This window comes from Haliaeetus leucocephalus, unplaced genomic scaffold, assembly GCF_000737465.1.
Source record: "Haliaeetus leucocephalus isolate CR32 unplaced genomic scaffold, Haliaeetus_leucocephalus-4.0 Scaffold932, whole genome shotgun sequence".
Taxonomy (NCBI): Eukaryota; Metazoa; Chordata; class Aves; order Accipitriformes; family Accipitridae; genus Haliaeetus; species Haliaeetus leucocephalus.
The window spans coordinates 10,687,519-10,712,253 of record NW_010973368.1 but is presented as its reverse complement, the minus strand read 5'-3'; the positions used below and the strand labels follow the sequence as shown (position 1 = coordinate 10,712,253).

Here is a 24,735-nt window from a genome sequence, read left to right as displayed (position 1 = left end):
GTGTTTAACTATGTTGGTTGTTTTAATTACACATTAATTAAAATGTTGAAAATATCAGGTATTTTAAAGCAACATTACCAAGCTTGGTTTGTGATGTTTAACATTATTTTACTCACAGTGGTTTTCTCAAAGTGTTTTATGCACACAAGTAATTCATAGAGCACATATGAGATTGTATGCCTGGGTATGAAGTGAAGAACCTAAGTTTCACAGAAAGATGACTGACTCTTGGCTGTTGCTTGCAAACCGCTGTTGATAAAAGTGCTCCACAGCCTGTCAGTGTTTTCTTTTCTCCTCTGTGGGGAAGTTTGAATGCTGGCACTGATTCACTGGTTCAAAAAGTTTGGAAACCTCCTACTCCTACAGAGTTGGTGTCAAAACCCAGAACTGTGATGTGGAAATTTTCAGCTCTGTCTTGTGTTTGTCTTATTAACACTGTGTTTGTTTACATTTTTAAAGTAGTTAAATTATATATCAAGTCTGGCCTTTAGATTTGGTGGATTAGTTTTTCTTTTATAATTTTGTGTGTGTGTGTATGTCTTGATTTGGTTTTAGATGATTATGATGATGAAGAGATAGATGAGGATCAAGAAATAAAGGATAAAAGTCTCCCCAAGTGGCATATTTGGTTGGATATTGAATATTCTCGTGAAGCAAGGCATTGGTTACCTTGGAGGCCAGACAAAACCAAAAAGGAAACTGAAGAAGATTGTGAGGATCCAGAAAGACAGGTCACTGTGATATAATAAAACAAGGGGAGATGATAAGGCGAATTATCTTTTCATTTGAATTTATTGCCAATGGATATTTTAAAGGAGTAGTTCTTTTCTTCGTTTGGAAAAAGTTCTTTTCTTTGTGTGGAATTCAAAATTTACCTGAGGTTTTGTGTGGAGACTTCTGAAATCCATGGGAAGCTCATGGTAAACTTTGGAAAGTGCTGTAGGCAAATAGTGTGTCTTTGCTGTTCTGTGATTTCTCTCATCTGTATGTGGAAATGTCTCAGAAATCTGTGTTTAAGAAGATATATGCATTAAATAAACAAAGGTTTTGTTGCCTTCAAGTCAGATAGTTGGATTTATTTAACTTTTTTTTTCTTCTTGGGAGATAGTTCAAGCCAGACATTGATTTTCAAATAAAAATGTGTTAAATGGCCTAAGCTATAATATCTTTCAGACCTTTAGTGTGTAAGTTTTCTGTGGGGGTCTTTGATACTTAAGGGCAAAGAAATCTCTTGATAGCAGATTTACAGTCTGACTGGAAGAACACATTGCTTGTTTAACTTGTCTGTTTTTAATTTGAATGACATTCTGTTACCATTTAATAGTAATTATAAATCTTTATTAACCTGAATGACAGGTTTGCTATTTTTATTTGATTGCATAAATTAATGGAGTTTGTTTTAATTTGGATTTTTTTTAGGTATTGTTTGATGATCTTGGACCATCTTTAATCCAGCTTTCTAATCCAGATCTTCAACGTCAACTACTGTACTCATTTTTGCAATTCCTGGGAGTTCCATGTACAAGTAAACTCTTTCCTTCCAACCTCTATATTGCCATGGATGAAAATAACATCTTTGAGAGTGTGCTTTCTGATGAAAAGCCACTGACTTCTGTTAGTTTTCCACTTTCTGGATTCAACAGTATTGGTCATATGGACACAATGCTACGAGGGAGACATCACATAGGCCACTGTAAAGAAGGAGAGGAGTTCATACAGAATGTTTTTCATGTTCTATTCCTGCTATTTTCAGGAAAGGAAAAGTCTAACCTGTCCATTTGTTGGTTACAGTATGAAATATCTAAGGTAATGAGGAATCTGCATATAATCACATTTGTGATGAGTGGCTTTCTTGTGTATTAATATTTATATGGAATTAAAATAAATATTCCTTTTGTTTAGTACATGCTACACAGTGGCATACATGTGACAAAATCTTTTTTGCAATTTTGGATAAATGTTATTATATGATACATTGTATGCTAGACAGGAATGGATGCAAGTAATTTTTTTACGAGGCCAAGTGAGTCAGCCAAGTGCTTTTACCAAACTATTCTAAGTGCGTAATCCCCAATACCATGATAAGAGCACCTTATCAAGAAACTTACTACTTCCTATACAAGTTACATTTATAGTGTTATTGAAGGAAATAACACCTTTTCACTTGACTATGGATTTATTTAAGTAAAAATGCTCTAATAGATGCCCACAGAAGGATGAGAGTCCAGGTTGTCTTCCTAATGCTTCAGAAAGTTTAGTATTGTGTTTCCTTATGGAGAAGTTCCCTGTCTCTTACCCAAATACTACCTGACCAGAAGATCTGTAATCTTCCTATCCAATCTCCAGATCTGTCTGTCAGCACATTCCCCACTGTGAAAAGCTACTTGGAGGTTTAATTGTGCTAGTCATAAGCTGTATCTAGCCAGACAGGATCATTTCTTTTCCTTTTCTCAACTATTACAGGTTAGCAACTCTTTATTTGAGCAGTTGGCCTTTTAAAAGAGTGAGATTTGTTATTACTTAATGGCAGTGGTAGGAGTAAGAATGATAAGCCTGTGTAATTTGGCTATGTTGGAGGGAGCTGACAACAGGCAGTTGTGACAACTTACAGTACTTAATAGCAACAGATCTGGCTGGTGGTGAAATATGGAACAATATGAAAACAAACACAGTAATGAAATTAAAAAATGCTGTGAGTTGTGGTTTTTTCCTTTCTTCTCCCACCCCTCAAAATTTGTTCTGTTTATTCTGCCCTGCAGGTAGTTCAGTGTCTCCAAGCAAAAAATAAGAAGAAGCTGAAAGCACAAGGGAGGAAGAGTAAAAAGTTGGCCAAGAATCTCCTTAAAGAACCTGACAACCGAAACCACCTATCTCTCTGGAAACTGTATGCCTACCTAGAATGGCTGCTTGGCAACATTGATGATGCCAGGAAGGTATTTGACACAGCTCTTTGCACGGCAGGGACAGGAGGATGCAAGAGTCCCCAGCTCTGCAGCCTCAGTCTGCTTTATGCTCAGCTGGAAGTGGAACTACTGGAAAGTACAGAAGGAGCCGTTATATCACGTGCTGTTCATATATTGACCAAATTGGCTGAAAGTGGACCATATGTGCCCTATAGTGGACAAATGTTATCTGTGAATGTCTTGAAAGCTCGTAAAACGTATGAGCATGCACTGCAAGATTATTTAAGTAAACCACCAGTTTCTGATCAGGATCAGGTCAGTGATGCTAATCAGCTGGTTAACTTGGTTGGTTGTTATGCACTGTTCCAGTATTTGACTGTTGGGATTGATGCTGCAGTATTAATATATGCACAGACTTCAGAAAAACTTGAAGCTCCTGGTCCACAGAAATGTGAAAATACTGGAGAGAATTTTGGCATTCAAAATTTTCCCACTGCTCTTGAAGCTATCACACTGCTGCATACGAATTTACTCAGATTCCACATGAAAATTAGTGTTTATCCTTTGAATCCTCTGCGAGAGGCACTAACGGAGGCTCTGAAAAGGTATCCTAGCAACCAATCTCTTTGGAGGTCATACATCCACATCCAGAGGAAGTCTCACAGTGCTAGCAAAGCACGAAGGTTTTTTGATGGTGTCACAAGGTCTACTAACTCTTTAGAGCCATGGCTGTTTGCAATCCAAGCAGAGCAGCTGAGAAAAAAACTCACTGAGAATGTCCAGAGGTAATACCTTGCAGCTCCTTATGATTATGCTTTTTTTGATCTGTCTCATCACTTAGCAGAGGAGAGAAAATGCTATCATAGTTCTTATTTTGCAGATGAAGAAGCTGTAGCTAGGGAAGGTTGGTTGTTCAAGACTGAAGAGTAAGTCAGTGGCAGAATCTTGAATAGAATTGAAGACTTAGGTGATAGTCTCCTGTCCTTTCTGCTGGATCAGATTGTGTATTGCTTTGTGTTTGATTACTTGCTACTGACATGAAGATGGTACGCATTTCTTTAAGTAATTTTTAGAGCCTGCTTAGATGGCCAAGGTAGACACCGTGAGCTTAGAAACTGCTGCATTTTAATACTACAGCAGTAAGGAGTGTAATATGGAGCTACACTGCAGTTTCTGACTGAGCTCACTGCCCTACTTTACTCCTGGATCACCGAATACAGTTGTGGCAGATCTGTTTCCATAGTGAGTACTTGAGAGTTTAGTTTTCATATGGGGTTGCTGCTAGGTAGAAGACACTGGAAATTTCCTGAATTTGCAGTGTTGTCTGGACTCAGACTTTTTGCTACTGGGAAAGGAGGAAGGGGTAGGAGATCTGGGGAATAGAGATATGTGTTCATTCTTAAAGCTTAGTCTCTAACTGTTGTCTACTCGTGGCTTGGAGCTACCTATCCACTGCTACCTACGTATCTCTGATAACATTGACAGCTAGGTTCTTTGTGTCTGCACATAGCAACAGAAATTTCCAGGGAAACGTTATCTGGAAGCTTTACATAGCTGTAAGCTTACAATATTCACACTTGATGAAATTAAAGAATTATCAGTATGCTTTAAAATGATGGTGTGTCCACTGCTTTGATTGCCACAGTCTGGCAACAGGCATGCATACATGATAGCGACATTCCTCAGCTGTCAGTGTATGTCATCCTAAATTGTAGGAAGAATTCTACAGCCCCAAAATGTAAAGGAGGATTGTAAATTGATTAACTGTTAATTACAGACTGGCACTATGATAGGTTGTCATGGTAGTTACTGGAAACTGATGTTAAAATTCCAGAATGATGATTTTCTCTGTGACATTTAGTTCCCTTCCAGATTGTTCTTTGCTAGCATAGCCTTTCCTGTAGTTTATATTTGTATAGGGACAAGTTGGATGTTGCAAGAGCAGAGCTGAACTGCTGCAACAGAGAGATAAATGGCCTGTCAGTCATGCATAAAAACTAATGTTTTATGATGTTGTGACAAACTAAGAAAATGTCTGTACTATGTGTGACTATTTCCTATTCTGTTTTGTATTTCTGCTTGTTTAAGTGCATGGAATTCATTTAAAGAAATGAACATGAAGGGTAAAACAGTAGCATATGTAAGTCAGTGTGAGGTACAATGCTCCAAATGTCTGACTCCAGAGTAAATTACATCATTTTCCCTCATGGCAAAGGTTGGGATGAGAGGAAATACGACCTCAAAGACCCTTGGAAAAAGAGGCAAGTTAGGAGCAAGTGTTAAGGGTGAGTGGAATGGAACAGGTTGGCAGGCTAAGAGGGTGCATGCAGACAGAAGTGATGTTGCCATGAGTGCTCCAGACTGTTTCTTCAAGCTCAAGCATCAAAAATAAGCCAATTTGTATCAGCTGTAGGTAGAAATCAATGCTTTGGTGAAAAATATATACCTGCTTTTGTGTTATGCCTGGAACTTAGGGGATTTGAATCTCTGGGTGAAAAAGAAAATTATTATTGTAATCATGGTTGAGATCCAGAGCTGTAATCTAGGCCTTGATCCAAGACCAATGTATGGTCTTACAAAGGTGATCGGTAAATTTGAACAGGCTTGCCTGGGCATCCGAAGAAGGCTTGCTGACCTAGACTTGAATTTGGTTTGAGCTGCTGTGCCAAGCTTGGAATGATAAATGATCTTGAATGAAGACTAAGATAAGTGTTTTGAGATCATATGATAATGGAGTATTGTACTCAAAGAGAAATTACCTCCTCCAGTTGGACAGGGTTAATTTTTCAACATGCTAAAATAATTTTTCACAAAAATACCTCATTTGTCTTTTTTGAACTGATTTTCCTATTTAGAAATGTGTTGATTATATTAGCAAGTGCTAAAAATCTGGTTTATGACATTCAGAGTTTGTAGCATGAAATGCAAAAACCTGGCTATATACAGTGCTATGTGAACAGAGACAGTACATTGATCTTTACCTTCTCTTACCTGGATATGGTCCTTTAGCTTGGGTTTAAGGGACTGTGGTTTCTTTTTTCTTCTGTGTTTCAGGGCAGATATTGGTGAAATACATTCTACTATTCCTGAAACTGGGTTAACAAATCGAATTGTAGCTCTATTCGAACATGCAGTTCAGAGTGAAAATGGTACCCATTGTCCACTGCTGTGGAGAATGTATTTGAACTTTCTGGTAAGAAGAGGAGTATCGGTTCTGGTTTTTTGGTGGTTTTTGGTTTTTTTTGCTTTGTTTTGGTTTTTTACCATATTTGGAATTTCTCATGAACACAGCTACAAGACTGTATAAAAAAAGGAATACTAAATACTGCTATACCTCTATGATTTGCAAGGTGATATGTTTCAATTGTAATGCTCCTTATTGCTGGGAATATTAAGGAAAATGTAATTCACATGGATTAGAAGGAGTAACAGCTTCTGACAGTGTAGTGTTAATACAGATACAGGCAAGTTATTGTGGCTGCCATCTTATATAGATAAAAAATATGTCATAAGATGCCAATAGATGAATTCCATCCAGTCTTACTCACAACATAAAGGTATGTGGGCAGGGGAGCAAAATTTAAGAGGAAGCAAATTGTAGGAGCTTAGGATTTTATTATTTTTACATAAGTAAAATCAGCAAAGATGACTTGTATTTATGTTTTAGACCTACTTTGGGGTTCTGTAAGGAAATTATAAGGACTTTGAAATTTCAGTCAAATCTAGATCCTGATTTTGTATAACTTCACAGAATCACAGAATGGTTGAGGTTGGAAGGGACCTCTGGAGGTCATCTTGTCCAACTCCACTGTTAAGCAGGGCCACCTAGAGCCAGTTGTCCATGACAATGTCTAGATACCTTTTGAATACATCCAGGGATGGAGACTCCAGAACTCTCCAGGCAACCCATGTCAGTGCTCAGTAACCCTCACAGTAAAAAAAAGTGTTTCCTGGTGTTCTAACAGAGCCTCCTGTGTTTCAGTTTGTGTGCATTGCTTCTGGTCCTGTCACTGGGCACCACTAAAAAGAGCCTGGCTCCCTCTTCTTTACATCCTTGCTTCAGGTGTTTATACACATTGATAAGACTTGCCCCAAGCCTTCTCTTCTCTAGGCTAAACAGTCCCTGCTCTCTCAGCCTCTCCTCATAGGAGAGATGCCCTAGTCCCTTAGTTATCTCAGTGGCCCTTCATTGAACTCTCTCCAGTATGTGCACATCTGTCTTTTACTGGGAAGCCAATAACTGGGCACAGGACACCACGTATAGCCTCACCAGTGCTGAGTAGAGGGGAAGGATCACTTCCCTCAACCTGCTGGCAATGCTTTGCCTAATGGCAGCCCAGAATACCATTAGCGCTTCTTTGCTGCAAGAGCACATTGCTGGCTCCTGTTCAACTCTGTGTCTACCAGGAACCCCCAGGTCCTTTTCTGCCAAGCTGCTTTTCAGCTGGGTGGCCTCCAGCATATAGTGGTGCACAGGGTTGTTCCTCCCCAGGTGCAGGACTTTGCACTTCCCCTTGTTGCTGAGGTTCCTGTCAGCTCATTTCTCCAGCCTGTTGTGGTCCCTCTGGATGGCAGCACGACCCTCAGGTGTATCAGCCACTCCTCTCAGTTTTATGTCATCTGCAAGCTTGCTGAAGGTATACTCGGCTCCATCAGCCAGATCATTAACAAAATTGTTAAATGGGATTGGACCCAATATTGACCCCAGGGGTACACTGCTAGTTACTGGCCTCCAACTAGACTTTGTTCTACTGATCACCACACTCTGGGCCCAGACATTGAGCCAGTTTTCAATCCACCTCACTGTCTGCTCATCCAGTTCCTCCATCAACTGCTTGTCTAGGAGGATGTTATGGGAGATGGTGTCAAAGGCCTTACTGAAGTCAGATAGACAGTGTCCGCTGCTCTCCCCTCATCCACCAGGCCAGTCATTTCATCATAGCAGTTCATCAAGTTGGTCAAGCATGACTTTTAGTGAATTCATGCTGGTTACTTCTGATTATTTTCTTTTTGGTTTTGTGCCTGGAAATGGTTTCCAGGATTAGCTGCTCCATCACCTTCCCAGGCATCACCGTGAGGCTGACCGGCCTGTAGTTCCCTGGGTCCTCCTCCTTGCCTTTCTTGAAGATAGGAGTGACATTTGACTTTCTTCAGTCTTTGGGCACTTCTCCCACTTGCTGTGATCAAAGATTGCCAAGAGTGACCTTGCAATGACATCTGCCAGCAAGGTGCAGTCCACATGCAAAATAAATGCATGGTAAGGAAAACATAGCTATAGCTTTTATAACTTGCCTTGAATTTTCACAGTCTTTTTGAAATCTTAAAAGCTGCGTATAAAGGTTATGCTAACTGGCATTGCAGAATGACACCAAAAAGCAATAATCTTAGTTTCTTCCGTAGTTCACCACGGAAGTACATAAATAAAATCAACTTCTCATAGGCAGTTTTGACACTTTTTGGTTCTTTTCATGCTTCTCCAAAGTACAATATGGAACATGAAAACAGAAAAGAAATGCTTGGAACTCATGTAAGGGCAGTTTCATTCCCCGGTATTACTCCTCTGTTCACATCCTCTGATGTAATAAGTTGTCAGGGGAACAGCAGTTAGCAGGCTGTGAAATACGGGGGAGGCAGAGGAAGGAGAGACTCTTGTGTTTGATGAGATCTCTTGTGTGGGACTATTACTGTGACCATTTCTACACAAATACATGCTTGTAAATATTTTATAGAACTTTGTATATAGGAATGTACAATTGAATTACTGTTGTTCTTTGCAAACTACTAATGAGACTCCAGTATGCACAAATGCTAAAGTAAAATCACCCAGTATATATTTTAGCACTAATGATTAATTCATGTAAGATATCTTTTGCACAAGAACAAGAAGGAATATTTGTTAGATGCTAATACGGTGGAGGAAAATAATACTTCTACAGTAAGAGCTTTGAATAACATTGTTCAGAGAAGCAAAATCAATTAGAAACATTAAAATTTTCAGATATAGTCATAGAAAAAGAAGTTGTGATTGTCCAGTGTTACCCTAAGTTCCGTGAATCTCTGTTTTCTCTTGTCTAGATGTTGAGTCTTCAGTATTTTGGGCAAAAGCTTCTCACTGTTTAAAAACAAAACTCTTATACAGATTTTAAAACAGACTATTTATATTAAATTCCTATTTATTTTTTGCGAAGTCATGCTTGACCAGTCTGGTAACCTATGATGAGATGACTAGCTCAGTGGATAAAAGGACAGCAGTGGATGTTGTTTATCTCAACTTAAGCAAGCCTGTTTTTTCCACTGCCTCCCTTAACATCCTCATAGGCAAGCTGGTGAAACATGGACAGTGGACAGTGAGGTGGACTGAGATCTGGCTGAACTGCCAGGCTCAAAGGGTTGTAATCGTCAGTGTGAACTGCTGTTGCAGGCCAGCCACTGGTGCTGTACCCCAGGGATTGATACTGGGACCAGCATCTTCATTAATGACCTGGATGATGAGAGTGTACTGTCAGCAAGTTTGCAGATGATACAAAATCAAGCGGAGTGGCTGATGCACCATATTCTGCTGTTTGCCTGTCCAGGTCCCTTTGAATAGCCAAGAACATGAATAAGGGGTTGGAGCATGCGTTGTACAGGGAGAGGCTGGGAGACATGCGATTGATTGTTCAGCCTGGAGAAGTGAAGGCTCCTGGAAGATACTGTCAGTGTATATAAATACCTCATGTGAGGGTGTGAAGACAGACCCAGACTCTTCGCAGTGCTGCCTAGTGACAGGACAAGAGGCAATGGCCACAAATTGAAATATAGAAAATTCCATTTAAACATAAGAAAAAGCTTTTTTTTTTTTTTTTTTTTACTGAGGGTGATGAAACACCAGAACAGGTTGACCAGTTGTTATGGAGTCTCCATCTGTGGAGATCGTCAAAACCCAACTGGACATGGTTCTGAGCAGCCTGCTTTTGCTGACCCTGCTTTGAGCAGAGGGGTTGGAGCAGATGGTCTCCAGAGGTCCTTCCAAACCTCTGTGATTCTGTGAAGAACTTAGAGGCAGAATGCTCTTTGCAGAGCTGCAGAAGATGGGTCTGCATCTTAGTACATAGCTCTGACAGCAGGGTTTCCAGTAAGTGAGATGCATTGCTGTTCACTAGAGGGAGATCATGACACCAGAAGAGCACAGGTTTCTGCAACCAATGTATCAATAACATGAAAAAGAATTTCTAGATTTTAAGAATTGACAAGGGAACCTGCTGGTTTTTAGCAGCAGTACTGGTGTAGTCAGAACAAGAGAAAATGTAAACTTATGAATGAAGATCTCTTCTTCTCCAGACATCTCAAAACATTTAAGGTATTTTCAGTATTTTGGAATTACTTCTTTTTTTGGATTTGCCATAATATCCCCTGTTTGTTAAGTGTTTTTTAAAGTACCCCAATTAAAGAGATTTATTCACAAGAAATCGTAATTACTTCTACCTGTAACTGGGATGACTGAAGCTAAGGAGACTGTTCAGCACTCTGACCTCTGCTACCCTTCTCTTTTTAAACTTCATGATAGTTGTGTGGTCTGTACTTGTATCACATAGTTGAACGAGTACTTTGAGGAAGAATTTTTAACTCCTTCCAGATAGATGCTACTTTGACATAGCCGTTTTTGTATGTAAAGGGATTCAGCCTTAACAAGTTTCTGCCGAGTAAGAAAATGTATGCGTGCGATCTCTTCAGTGCACAAAAATAATGTATTATCACCTTCACTGTACCAAAGATGCTCTTGTATAGTACATGTATAGCGTATCAGGCGTAAGTTTTGGTTAATGATTTGCACTCTTGCCCATTGCAGTATTATTGTCAAATATACGCAAAGGCACTGAGTTTAACTGAAATACTCAGCGGAGGCTCTTTCTGCTAGTCTTTGTTCTATTACTTGTCTTACAAATAAAGCCCTGAAACTCCTTAAAGACATCTCTTTGATTACATTGAAGAGTGTAACCAGTGTAACCTGTCCAATTGCACAGCTACCACAATATATAGCAATAAGGATTCCTCAGCAGAATAACACTGAGCTTTTCAGCAGTAATTTCTTTGTCTCAGAGATAATTGGTTTATTATTTCAGCTATTACTGAATTAACTATGAACATTTATTTCTCACACAGGCTTCACTAGGAAAAAAAGAAAAAAGTAAAGGATTGTTTTATAAAGCCCTTCAAAACTGTCCTTGGGCAAAGGTAAGCACAGAAAAAATATAAACCTGTCATCATACTCTAGTTTTTTAAGTTCTGTATTTGAAAAAAAAAAAAAGTTAGACTTTAGTAGTTGTTGTAATGAGTTATATGCAAATGAAAGGAGAGATTTCTGAAGGAGAAGCACTGTAAGATTTTCTACAGATAAGAGATGCATCTGAAGTAGAAACAAACGTAGTGGTCAGTGCTGTTTGTGTTTCAGAACAGAAAGGTGTTGCATTGCATGAGGCAAGGAGATAATAAATTCCTCTCTGTGTGATCTAAAAGTGATAATGCCTTTCAGACTGTGTTCTGTCATGAGCATGGTAGTAGCAGAAATACATAGGCAAATAAAAATGTGTTTAGTTAATAGTATAATAAATTATTCAGGATTACCTGCAACTCCTCAGGTAACATCTATATATACTGCAAATGCTGCAGTGCCATCTTGACCTATATTTTATCTTTTTGAATAAAATTATTTAGTAAGAGTTGGAAAAGACTTGATTAAACATCTACATTGCTGTCACTGCACAAGTACTAATTCTGCTTGTATTATTTTAAAGAAGTACATGATATCTTATGTTCTTGCTATAGAGTTGTTTGTATATCTATGTACTACTTTATACTATGTTTCTTGCTGTGATAGAAAGATGGCACAGAAAATGTTTCATTGTCTTTCCAGGTACTCTATATGGATGCAGTAGAGTACTTCCCTGATGATCTGCAAGAGACACTTGATCTAATGACTGAAAAAGAACTGAGAGTGCGGGTACCTATGGAAGAGCTGGATCTGCTATTAGAGGTTTAAAAGAAGACTGTAGATGAGTGGAGAAAGTACAGAAGCTAGTTCCAAAACTAACAGTTAGACGTGTCTCTCTTCAAACAGGAAGTCTGTTGGGACTTGGGTTATTTTTTTGGTGTTTTTTTTTGTGTTTTGTTTTGTTTGGTTGGGGTTTTTTTAAGCTTTTATATAAATTACTATCAAAATGGAGTTCTGTTAGCTGCAAGTATTCTGGAATCAAGTACTGCATTTCACCCACAAAAATGCATCCGTTTCTCTGAATTATTGCTGGCTCCCACAGAAGGATACCCTCTTATAAATAGCCTCCTGTTGAATGCTGCCCACATTTCTTATTCTATTGTTTGAAATTACATTCCCTAGAGTTCAGTGGAGATTCAATACATGCCAACTATGGTTTGGTGAGCAGCACAGGAAATAAACATCTGCCAGATGGATGCTCCACTGTCCTCCAGTTGGCAGACTTCAGTAATTTCCTTCAGCTTGGTATGCATGCATGTGTATATATAACTACCAAGTCAAACAGCCGTTACATCTGTATATATACTGTTAGTAAAAGCTAAATCTTTGCTTGAGTGGGCACCTATTTTGGTCTTTATATTTGTACGTTTTGACAGATGACCATTTTAATATGAATATTTATGAAAAATACACCTGAATATTTTAAAATTCAAAAGGGACTTGAGTTATTTTTTTATTTCTTAATTTAACTGTGAGTGTATTAAAAATGAAAATGTATCTGTAAGGCATCTCTAAGCAGCTCGCTTTTAAACAAGTTCCTGTAATTGATTACAAGCTTTTGACCCAAATACAGGCAATCGCCGTAAGAGAAGTAGAGGTCTGGTCTGTATTTAATCCTCACCAAAGAAGGCATAGTAGTCAAAACATGATTGTTCAATTAGTAGCTTCTATTCCAAGAGTCTTCAGGCAAGCTCCTAGAGAAGTAATATGAAATATGGTAACAATTTAAAGATACAGTTATGTTATATATTTATTTTATAAGACAGAATATGCTGAAATATGTAAAAGACTGTTTAGCATCCCTGCTCTTGAGAACCAAGTACTCAGAAACCGGATCTTCATCTGAAGAGAGGGTACCTGTAGCCACTGAATACCTGAAACTGTTTCAGAGGTTTTTCAGGAGAAAACTAACTGTCACTAACAGCACTAAAACAATTGGGATCATCCAGCTGGTGAGATCTGATGACACGGAAAACCAGGGCTGGAGAAAGCCATACAATCTATGGCTCAGTTTTGCCTGTAGCACCACAACACAAGATATAATACACTTTCGTTTAGGCTGCACTTCATTTATTCCTTTCTAAAATTATTTTCAATATTACAGGGAACATGCAGGATTTCAAATGGCATTACAGCACTTCTAAAGAGCCTTATAATATTGCTGTGGTTGCAAGTGATGCTGGCGTTGCTATAAAAGTAGTTGATTTTGAAAAAACATTTTATTTTTAAAATCCATGCTTCTTTCAGAAATGACAGAACTCCTGAATTGGAGTAGGAGTTACTCTGTGCACTGAACAGTAACATCACAAATAGTGTGTGTGTGTTTTTTGCTTTCCCATCAAAGCAGAATGCCATTTCCTTTGAAGACCTGGAAGGGATATGGAGAGGCGGGGAGCCAGGGTGTGTTCCTGCTTGTGTTTCTCTTCAGTGTCATAGAATTACAGAGCAGCCCATGTTGGGAGGGACCTCAAAAGATCATCTGGTCCAACCTTTTGTGGGACAGGGAGCCTAGGTGAGATTATCTAGCACCCTGTCCAATTGTATCTTGAAAACCTCCAGTGACGGCACTGATGACTCTTGTTCCACTCACTTTTCTCTTCCATGCATCCCCTCCCCTGGGCCTTTTCCCTTGCACAGCTTCTCCTAGTGCAGCACTTGTACTACTTCCTTCACTTGGGGTGGTCAGAGGCTGCTCACTTACTGGAGCTCCTGGAGTAAGTCCTGCCTTTAATTCAGACCCCAGTAGCTTTTTCTGTCCTTTCGGGGAATATACTCGCTGTTCACTTTCTCCTGATCTTTATTACTTTTGTCTTTTATCTTTGTGACTCAAGTTCAGGAACGTTGCAGAAAGTGGCAGAAGTTAAGTTCTGCTGCAAAAGGCAAGAATTTAATTTTCAAATATGTTTCTTTTTCAGTTACTGTTGTGGCAGACAGTGTACCAGAACATGGTTCTTGGTTTAGCTCAGTACATTGCAGCTTTCCTTCAGTCGGTTGAACTGACCTCTTTGTGGTTGTTGCTTCTAGCCAGCATTAACAGCCATGTCCCAAATAAAAAAAGCCTTGCTTGCCACACAGGTCATAAAGCTCTTCAGCCCTTCAAGCGATGATGAGATCAACTGCCATGATTAGAAAGTGCTAAAAAATCACTGGCTTTTTGTGACCTTTTCAAGGAGACAGAACTCATAAGGTTTGTAAGAATGGGTAATAAAATGTTGCTTGTTGTTTTTCTATCTCCAGATGAAAAACAAATCTATTTCAGGGTTCCTAGATGAAATAAAAGACTCCATTCATCTGTAGGGTTTGTTTTTAACAATGAACCACATAATTTTTACATAGAAAAACAAAATCTCTTGGCCTTGCTGCTACCATTGTTACAGTACTGGCAGTTATGAAAGGGATTGCTCTGTGTGTAACTCTCAAATGTCTGTTACTGGCCAGGCTTTGCTCCCACAGAAAGTTTCTAGAACAAAGGCTACACATTGCTTAACTGTGGTCTGTATATGGAACTTTATGTAAACCTTAAAAATCACATGTACAACAGATGGAAATTAATTACTTAGACCTTAACAAGCACTTCATGAGTACACTACACAGAAGACTTAATAAGCAGTATATGCATTGCTAGAACTTAGATTTCTATTTTGTTAACTCCTATGGGGATGGTGCTGCAGGCAATAGATTTGTTTAGAGGGGAAGAATTCATTTTAAGATTACTCTGCTGAACACCAAGCATGTGACTTGCAGTTTGAATTTCTCCCTGCACAGCTGCAGCATGACAAACTGTGCCCCTCTGGCACCCAGGCTGGTCAGTGCCTGTGCCCTAACAGCACGCACACACCTTGCCCTGGGCAGCGCAGGGCTGTGTTGGTTCCTTTTAAAGACATTCTCTAACTCAGAGTAAAGAAAGCATGTTTATATAATGAACTGTATCCCTCTCAGGAAAAACAAATGTATAAACTCTTCAATCTTACAAGTACCTTACCCAAACACATTTAGATCTTTAAACTGAGTGTCCACCTTGCTTTCATGTAAGCCCAAGTGCTAGACAGAGATAGGTACTTTTAAAGTGTATCTGAATGTTACTTAAGGTTGCATGTTTTTCATTAATTTTTATGTATATATGACTTGGGATACTAAGGTTACACAGAAGTGACTTCTGTCCTAGTTAGCCCCTAAAAAGAGATACAGAAAAGTAATTACTTTAAGAACAGTAGCAATTGTACAACTACTGTACAAGACTGCCATGCCTAGCGAGGACTGACAGGTGGGGAACCTGCTTATGTACTCCTGCCTGTACCAGTGTGGGGTGGCAGCAGCATGGCTTGGATCACTGAGACTAGCACTTTTTCTTGAAAGAAAGTCTGACTAAAGCAACAGCCAGTTCCCTGCAGGTAGCAGGTCTTTGCCACCAACACAGTTCAATTCAAATAAATGTTTTATTGGGAAATAAGTGTTACACAGACTGAAAAACCACAACCCACCAGCATTTAACCTCTTCAAGAATGAAAATTAGCTAGCCTGTGTGGTTTTACACAGGACTGTCATCAACACAGAAGGAGTTCCTGATAGTCCCCAAAGAGACAGGTGACTTAAAGATACAGTCCCTCAGGGGTTCCCTCCTGCTTCTTATAGAGAACATTCTCTTTAGACTTTTTGAAGTCTTCATTTGTTACTTTCATTCGCCGTTCCCTCAAAGCCATCAATCCAGCTTCTGTACAAATTGCCTGCAACAGACAAAGCAAGAATAAGTTACTGTCTGTGCAAACCCTTCAAGCCACACCTCAGAAGATAGCACCACCTTCACACCGCTCCCACTGACTCACTCCATAGTGAAAGTGAAGAGTGTTAACAAAATTTACATTAATACTGTTCAGTAGCACTGAAGCATGTAAAGCAATCTAGGTAAAGCTAGATGAGTACATCCTTCTGCAGCCAGAGTAACCCTTCCATGACAGAAAGGCATAGCAACACTGTTTCCCTCCTGGGAGGGACAGATGCATCCAGCTCTGTTAAGGGTGGGCTGTGGCATCCTTCTGCACCCAGGTGGTCACGTAACATCATGTTTGGTTAAGCTCATTAGTGTGGTAACTCCAGTAAGGGCTTTGTCTCCTTCAGAAAAGCAGATGATGTGTGTCTGAAGCTTCCTCATCTACAGGTGCATTTTTATCTGCTTGCAACAGTCTCTAAAAATGCTTCTTATCCTGCACTATCTTAAGTAACATTTAAGATATCTTGCATGTTTGTGCAAGATTCCACATTCCGCTTTGAATTTCCACTTTGCTACTTGTTATCTGAATATCAAATTTTACAGGTACATACTCTTATTAACATAAGCTACCTCATAATTAAAATTTTGGTAAATTTCCCATTTGTAAAGCTGAGTATGTGGCACTCAAAGGTATTTTGAAGCCATCCAACTGTCCCTCAGTGATGTAATCACAGGTAATTAGAGAACAGTTTCAACAGACAATGTTTTTGGACACAATCAAAATGAGATTTGAGTTGTGTTTTCAAGTATAAACAATGGTGATGTACACTAACCTTAATATCTGCACCACTGAGATCATCTTTTGCCATTATCAGCTCATCCAAAGTCACATCATCTGCCAACGTCATCCTACTTGTGTGAATCTGAAAGATTCGTTTCTTGGTCTTTTCATCTGGTAGAGGGAACTCTATTTTCCTATCAATACGTCCTGTGCAAAAGAAAAGTTCAGTCAGGTTTTTTTGCATGCAGCTATTGGAAACAGAGCAGGAAGAAGGTTTCAAGGTTAGACTGACAGGTAACTGTTTCTTCACACCACACTCAATCATGTCTTAGAATAGAAAGTGAGATCAGACTATTTGCAATGAACAGGAAGCTACTGGAGCTGAAAGATACCATGCTGCTGAAAAAGTCTGTGTCACTGTGGGTAAGGGACACCTCACCTGAGAAACATGAAAAACCTTCCTTGAGTCACATATAAATACAACAAAAAACAATGTGTCACAGCACAGGGAAGTACTCATCAAATACTTTTGTTCTTGTAATAAATTTTATTCTACTCCAAGATGACATTTAGCTCTGAAGTTTAATTTTTTGCTGCATGCACACACGCACACAAAATAAATCACTGTGGCAACTCAAAGAACTCTTCCTCCCTATATAACCAACCCCCTAAAAAAACCAAAAACAAAACCAACCAAAAACAAAACCCAACAAAAAGCCCCCAAACACCTAACTGAAGAAGGAAGGTTTTGCATACATAGTTCTGTTACAAGTCCCTACACCAAATCTTTCCTTTATGTCAGTAGGGACTTTGGATGTCCTGGTACTCGTTGTTCCAACTTTAGTGAGCAATCTTTGTAAAGATATTTTCCATCTCCAGATCACTCCTATTTTTCTTTAGTTTTACAGTATCTTTTCTAAAAAGGGTTGATCGCACCACTTGAGATATTCCAGACTGTCATGCACAATGGTAAATCAGTTTACGGAGCTGCTGGAAGTGCCCTGGTTGCTCCAGCAATGGTTACATTTAAATACCCGACAGGTGTAGGAAGTTTCCAACCAACAAACTTTAGATCATCTTAGCCTGTCTTTTAATGCTAGTATAGCATTATCTCCTCTGTACTCTAACAGCACCGATCTTGATTTGGAGGGGGTAAGGTTAAGACGGTGACAAAACCAGACTTTTCTGAAAAAACACAAACATACCTCAGCAACTTCATACTGTGGAGGTTTTTTTTCCTTCCTGAACTCCTTGGGTCCCTGCAGTCTAGTGACTGTTCAGAGTAGTTGACAATTTCACCTTAAATTATCTTTGCTCTCTGTCTTATCTCTGTTACTTCAGAAGGAGTATCTTTACAACCTCTTCAATACTTAGGATTTACTTGAGGACACTAATTGGAGGCTTAGCTTATTTCTTTGATCTCTGTGTTACTTTCTACCTTCTGATTTAACAGACCCCACAGACGTATTATGTTTCAGTACATCTTTAGAGGCCATACTACTTGTGCCTCTTCAAGCTCTTGGCTCAACATGGAGTACATATGTCAAAATAAGATATTACTTCTCCCTCACTCATCCCCCAAATGACAGCAGTATGCCACGTCGGTAAGGAAGCAGACTGGTTTCCTTGCATCAGAATCTAGGCTCTCATTGTTATAGCTTAAGTTCTCACCTGTAAGGCACAAGTGGTACTGCCCTACCTTCCCCAGCTGCTGAAGACATTAACGAAATGCTGCTGCTGCACTACAGCTTGATTTAACAATTACTTAAACCAGCTGTTCCATCTTAATACAAAGGAAGAATATTCAAATTGTTTATGTATATGTAAGAGGAAATTAACACATTTCTTCTCGTCCATAAGTTTTTCTCCCATTTGGAAACTTGTGAATGTGTTCCAGTTTTAACAGATACACAAACATAGATGAGATGGTGAATAGAGACAAACCAGTAACTTGCATTCCTTTTACCAGCCCATGTTTGACAAGTTATGACAAGTCTTTTCACAAGAAAAGTGATGTAAGCATACACAGCGGGAAGTCTCTTACCGGGCCTAATTAAAGCTGGGTCCAGTGTTTCTATTCTGTTTGTAGCCATAATAACTTTAACATCCCCCCGGGAGTCAAACCCATCCAGTTGGTTCAGCAGCTCCAGCATTGTACGCTGGATCTCTCTTTCACCACCTGAATTTGAGTCATACCTTTAAGAAAACAATATAGTCAGAAAAAGCACTATGCAAATTTAAGAACATACTTCACATAACTGCCACAAACACAAACTAAATAGTGCGTGGTTTGGTTTTGTTTTTTTTTTTTTTAAACACCCATAACAGATTTTTTTTTTTATTTTAATGTTCACCCATAGAAAACAAAAAGCAGGTTTTCAGAATCATATTGTGACATCTAGGTAAGTGAAGAAACACTGAACTATTCTTGTAGTTGGGGAAAGTAACAGCAATCACGTGAAGGAAATCTGTCCTTTTTCCATGCTTGTTATGTATTTGGAAACCTCTTTTTTCCCCAACAAAATCAACAAATTAACAAAAAAAAGGAAGAAAACCCAATTCTTAAAAGCACATGCATCCACTTCATAGAAAATACAGCTTGCCACTCATTTTTCCATTTCAGAGTTTTTCCCTTACGCACGCAGTTAGAACTACACCCTTACTTAGTGGATCCTGGTTTAACTCTGCTCTTCCTGAAACACAGGTACCAGTGGCTGTATTTCTCTGCTTTGTGGCTTAGCCATTTCATTTTGCTAATAGCAGACTAGATAACCTACATCCAAAACAGCTCCCCCATGTTTAGGAACAGTCTGAAGCAACCTAACATTCATGAAGAATTCCACATGTTATGCACTTACCATCAGTCTAATCCTTTCTACATATGCTGAAATATATGGGGCAGAAGCTGTGTTATACTGGAGCCTCAGGCTAGTAGCTGTGTAGTACTATGCATGAGCACCTTTTTATTTATTTAAAAAACATCTGACTACTTTAAAGACTATTTGTATTGGACAGTTCCAACTTGCCTATGGAATTTTAAAAGTAATACCACTTGGATACAGGCTGAAAAATGGTTTAGTGTGGCACAAGCAATGCTTCCCCATGACATCACACCCTGTAACTTACCATATAATATTCTAAGAACATGTAATTATTTAGCCACCTATCTGGAGAGCCAAACGATAAATGGATATATTCTGTATCAAGCACACTGCTTTACTGTTGAATCACTAAAGCCCATTACTGTATATTTAGATTTGCACTTAGAGGATACCATATGAACTTAGACACTGTGCATAAGACACTCTATCATAGAGATGCTACCAGCTAGCAAGAGAACAGAGGTTAAGTCTCCGGTCACATTCATTTAATATGAAAAGGTTGTGATGTATTTTAGTTTCAAAGAAGTTATTTGAAGTCTTACTTGTTAAAAATGCTTACATCAAAGAGTATTATGAAAATGCTAGAAAATGCTAAGAAACAGAGTATCAATATGGCTGCAAAAGAAGTGTTTCTAGTAAGCCTTGTGGGTGAAGTGGGAGGTAGAGCTAGAATGCTGTACCTCTTTGTACCAATGGCATCAATTTCGTCAATGAAGACAATCGACGGAGCATGCTCTTCAGCCACACGGAACAGTTCGCGCACGAGCTTTGGACCATCACCCAAGTATTTCTGTATAAGTTCTGAACCAACCACTCTCAGGAAGGTTGCTGAAGTTTGGTTTGCCACTGCTTTGGCTAGTAAAGTTTTACCTGGTTTTAGTCAGAAAGAAATACTGTAATTAGTTTGCGGGGTCAGGGGGGCTTTGTTAAAGCTTTATGCTTTAACAAAACAGTCATATGACATTTGTGACAGACTTGGCAATGCTTTAATACTAAGCAAGCATAGTTTATTTCACTTGTTTCAGCTCAGCACAGTTGTTAATGTACTGTAAGATACCTGTGCCAGGTGGGCCATACAGAATGACTCCTTTGGGTGGCTTTATACCCATCTCTTCGTAATATTCAGGATGGGTGAGAGGAAGCTCCACAGACTCCTGCAGCACAAGAAAAACAAACCGGAGTTTTTGTAAAGAGCACTCTCCACAGAAGTTCTGCAGGGATCTTGAGAACAGCATTTGATTGGGTTTGTGTAGCAAGAACTTCTTAACTGATTTCAAGACAGACCTTGAAAAGTGCACGTCCCTGTTGCCTCAAATTCTAAGGCAGACAACTACTCTATCTGAACAGGTCTTCCTATTGTTTCCACTTGACATGTGGAAGAGAAGCAGTGAGTGCTCCCCCTCCTCCAACCTAAACGCATCATGCTGAATTTAGAACCCTGGAGTTCCTGACTCCCAAGCACTCATGGAGGATCTTGGGGTGGGGGGACCCTTTATGAAAGGATGCCTTCCACCATGAGTTACCAGATACTACAGATCAATATTTTAAGAGCACTTGCTATTTTGGATGCCTACCCAAAGCAAAAGGGTTGAGTATTACCAAGGTTCAGATAGCACTCTGCTGGTAGGAAAAAAACCCACCCAAACACAAAAAAACCCACCCAAACAACAAATGCATGCAAACACAAAACAAGCAAAAAAAAACCCCCTACCCACTAAATCCTTAGATTGCACAGCATCAGACACTCAAAACAACCTCTGCACTTTTTACAATTTAACTCTCATCTTGCAACAATCAGTAACTTTATAGGTTGCAAACAGTAAGTTATTGCAGAGATTTTATGAGCTCAGGGCTCTACAGGTTCCACGGCAACTGCGAAAGGTTTCCATGCAAACACTCTGTGAATGGGTATGGTACCCACTTAAGAGATTTAGGTCCATGAGTCTGCCTAGCAAAATCAAATGAAGAAATGCAGTATAGCAAGACACAAAAGAACACTACATGAACAGCAGTTGGTCCTGCTGTTACACTTTTGAGTTCCCAGCACAGCAGCTACATTGCTAGCTTACTTAACAGTGTAAATTAGCACAACTTGAATACCTTGATTTCTTGAATCTGGTTGTCAAGGCCACCAATGTCAGCATATGTTTCTTGAGGAGCCTTCTCCACTTTCATCACAGTAACTAAAGGGTCTGTGTCATCCATCAGCACTCCTATCACAGCATGAACCTAATTCAAACATTAAGAGTTGTCAAAGAAAGCAAGCAGCATTATTAGTACAAGGTCAAGCCTAAACCCAATGCTCATCTATTTAGGTGTGTGAAATAACAGCATTAGCTCCCAGACCCTATGATTCTGTGATTCTCGGGGGTGGGGAGGGGGAGGCCAGTTAAAAAGAGTACAAGAACTTGTGCTTCATTTTATAAAAACAACTCACCTTATGATTTAGCAAAACAGAGCAGCCTGGCTCTAGCAGATCCTTGTCCACAAAAGACAGAATACTGACATAGTGCTCTGATCCTACTGATGTGGACACGATAGCATGGTTGTCATCAATAATCTCCTCCAAGGTACCCACGGACATTGGTGTTCCCCTCAGATCATCCACCTTTGATCTTTCTTCCTGTTGTCAGGAAGAATCCAAGAAACTCAAGAACACAGGCAAAAACATTCTTGTACAACACTGGTTCAACAGTTTACACCAAACATAACAGAACTAGTCTCTGCTATTGTGGTTTTACTGCCCCAAATGGCATAAAAGCATAGGCCAGTAACAAAATCCACTATTATTTTAGTCCTAAAATGTATGGACACCACTATATGGATGTGCATAGCTAGAATATTCTTTCTTACTCTATTGATGGAGACATCTGGGAGCTGCACTTTGACAGCCCACTAAGAAACAAAAAAAGCACTGTGGCCTCATCCGTACTAACCCATGCTTGGACTAAAACCATTAAACCACTAGAAAAAAAATCCTCTGTTTTCTGGACAGTAATTGAGATTTAATGAAGAACTGTAATACACATAATACGTTTGTATTGACTTACACATTCATGGCACTTTATTTCCATTGCTTTTGTATGAAGTAGTTTACATTAGAGCACTTATTGTAACGTTAGAAGTAACAGTTCACTCAAACCTCACCTCTTGTTTTTCTTCCAAAGGTTTCATCTGTTCTTGATTTCTGATAAATTCTTCTTCCATTAAGAGGTAATCTTTAATTCTCTCCAATTTCAACAATTTGAGTCTGCACTGTGTGTGAGGAGTCACTGTAATCAAAGTGGAATCACACTGTTTTAGACCAAGTTTGACATGGTACCAACTATTCACTAATTCATTACCAGAAATTCTGCTTTATTTTTTGACAATAACTTCTATATGAGCAGCAGTCACTATTTTAGTTGTCCCACTGTAATTCTAAGTTAAAAACATTTTTAGAGATAATATTTCCCCTGCACTTCTCATTACGATTTCTCTCTCTTACCCGGAAATTCATGGGCGGCATCTTGCATAACAATAACCTTATTTTGCATTTTTACATTAATTAGAAATAAAATTACATTTGGCCTTCTGCTTAATCATTTACAACCTACATACAGCTAGATCTAGGGGATAGGACAGCTCTGCACTTCTCGAAGAGCAGACAGTCCACAGGACTGCTGAGGCAGGCAGAATGCTTACCCAGGGGGAGTTTGCTGGCAGCATCTGGTCCCTTTGTTTTCTTCTTCTTTTTCCCCACTCTGGTTGGAACTGGAGGTTCGTATTTCTTCTTCTTATCCTTATTGATAAAAAGAATTTCATGAAAAAAAAACATCAGGATATCAACAATGAAAAAAATATACACAGATGTTAGGCGCACAGACTGAGAGAGAGCTCAACTTAAGCTGAATGGCTACATAACAAAATCGTCTCTTTTATGATATATAATGAGAAGCCCAAAAGAAATACTATTCTTATTTGTTTAAGAAAGTTCAAAAATTTCTTCTCCTGCTTATTTTAGATCCCTCTTCTTAATTTTCAGTGAATATAGAACATGGAAGGCTAAAGCCTGAAGTATGAGTAAACAAAACTCATACTTGAAAGGATGAGGAAAATACTGAATCTGAACATTTCTGTTGCACTTTAATCAACAAGTAACGCGCATTTGGTTTGCCAGCTTAGACATAGCTTGCCATGTACGTTATACTTCCATCTCCAAAGGAAACTGGAATGGCCGCTAATGGTCTACAACATGAAGTACAGACCTCATGCAGATGACAGTATGATGTCATTTTCAAACCAAAACCAGTTACTTCGGTGACAGCTTGAAGGCAACTAGTCTCTTCTGCCCCAGGCAGATTTATAGTTTTATTATTTTAAAAAAGTAATTACTACTGTCAAGTAATTTGTTTTGCTTTACAGTCAAGCCCCCTTTTCTATTTTTGAACAGCAACCTGCTTTCTCCAATGTGCATCCAGAAGGGATAAGACATCTCATCACAGTTAGCAAGAGCGTAGTTTTATGCAGTTCTGAACGCAAGAATGAAAAAAAGTTGTAAAATACAGTCTATTGCAACCAGCCTCTGTAGTAGCACCCCTGTAGTTCATTCTATAAGTATAAGCACTTGTTTTGTTTTTAGTTACCTTGTCATCCTTCTTGCCACCACCAGGACCATGTCCGCCACTCTGACTTTGACCCTAAGTAACAAGAAAAAAACCAAAACAACAGCCCAATATAAGTACACTGCTATGAATCTTGAAGCCTATGGAGAGTTCCACGTAAAGAAAAGCCATAACTGCATTTCGCCTAAACGAATTACTACTACATTCCAGTGGACTGTCAAAAGCCAGTGAATAAAGACAGGTGCGGACTTACGCGGCAGGGAAGGACACGTTCACTGGTATGTTTTTGACTCGTACGGCGTTGCACTGTCTTGCTACGTCGTAGTTTTAGCTCACTCCTTGCTCGCGTAAATTAACGAGCGGCACTAAGCAACGCGTACCACAGCAAGGTCTCCTTCGCTCTCCTGTCAGCTACGTTACCTGCCCTTGCCCCCGCAGCGGGACAAACCAGAGCTGCTGCCCGCGGAGACTGCCACCGCTCCCCGCGGGAAGCCCGACCTCTGCGGGGCGATGCCCGCGCCCCCGGCTGGCGGGGCCCTGCAGGCCCGCGGCTACAAACCCCCCTCCCTCCCACAGCGGCGAGCCCCCCCGCGGCGGCGAGCCCCG

At 39.5% G+C, this 24,735-nt stretch overlaps 2 protein-coding genes across 3 annotated transcripts in view; one reads left to right on the top strand and one right to left on the bottom strand.

Moving 5' to 3' along the window:
- NRDE2 (NRDE-2, necessary for RNA interference, domain containing) overlaps positions 1-12,037 on the top strand; it is a 34,335-nt gene extending 22,298 nt beyond the window's left edge. For both annotated transcript variants that reach the window (XM_010583820.1, XM_010583819.1), the window contains 6 exons: positions 556-731; positions 1,420-1,806; positions 2,760-3,688; positions 5,958-6,096; positions 11,046-11,117; positions 11,797-12,037. In XM_010583820.1, coding sequence (XP_010582122.1) covers positions 556-731; positions 1,420-1,806; positions 2,760-3,688; positions 5,958-6,096; positions 11,046-11,117; positions 11,797-11,922 — 1,829 coding nt within the window. In that variant the 3' untranslated portion in view covers positions 11,923-12,037. The remainder of the gene's footprint in view (positions 1-555; positions 732-1,419; positions 1,807-2,759; positions 3,689-5,957; positions 6,097-11,045; positions 11,118-11,796) is intronic.
- Positions 12,038-15,567: 3,530 nt separating this feature from the next.
- Positions 15,568-24,735, bottom strand: part of PSMC1 (proteasome (prosome, macropain) 26S subunit, ATPase, 1) — a 10,239-nt gene continuing 1,071 nt past the window's right edge. The window contains exons 2-12 of the mRNA XM_010584016.1: positions 24,550-24,696; positions 24,151-24,204; positions 23,210-23,306; positions 22,673-22,797; positions 21,963-22,148; positions 21,626-21,754; positions 20,583-20,679; positions 20,206-20,395; positions 18,688-18,839; positions 16,696-16,850; positions 15,568-15,878 (exon numbers count right to left, since the gene is read on the bottom strand). Coding sequence (XP_010582318.1) covers positions 15,744-15,878; positions 16,696-16,850; positions 18,688-18,839; positions 20,206-20,395; positions 20,583-20,679; positions 21,626-21,754; positions 21,963-22,148; positions 22,673-22,797; positions 23,210-23,306; positions 24,151-24,204; positions 24,550-24,696 — 1,467 coding nt within the window. The 3' untranslated portion in view covers positions 15,568-15,743. The remainder of the gene's footprint in view (positions 15,879-16,695; positions 16,851-18,687; positions 18,840-20,205; positions 20,396-20,582; positions 20,680-21,625; positions 21,755-21,962; positions 22,149-22,672; positions 22,798-23,209; positions 23,307-24,150; positions 24,205-24,549; positions 24,697-24,735) is intronic.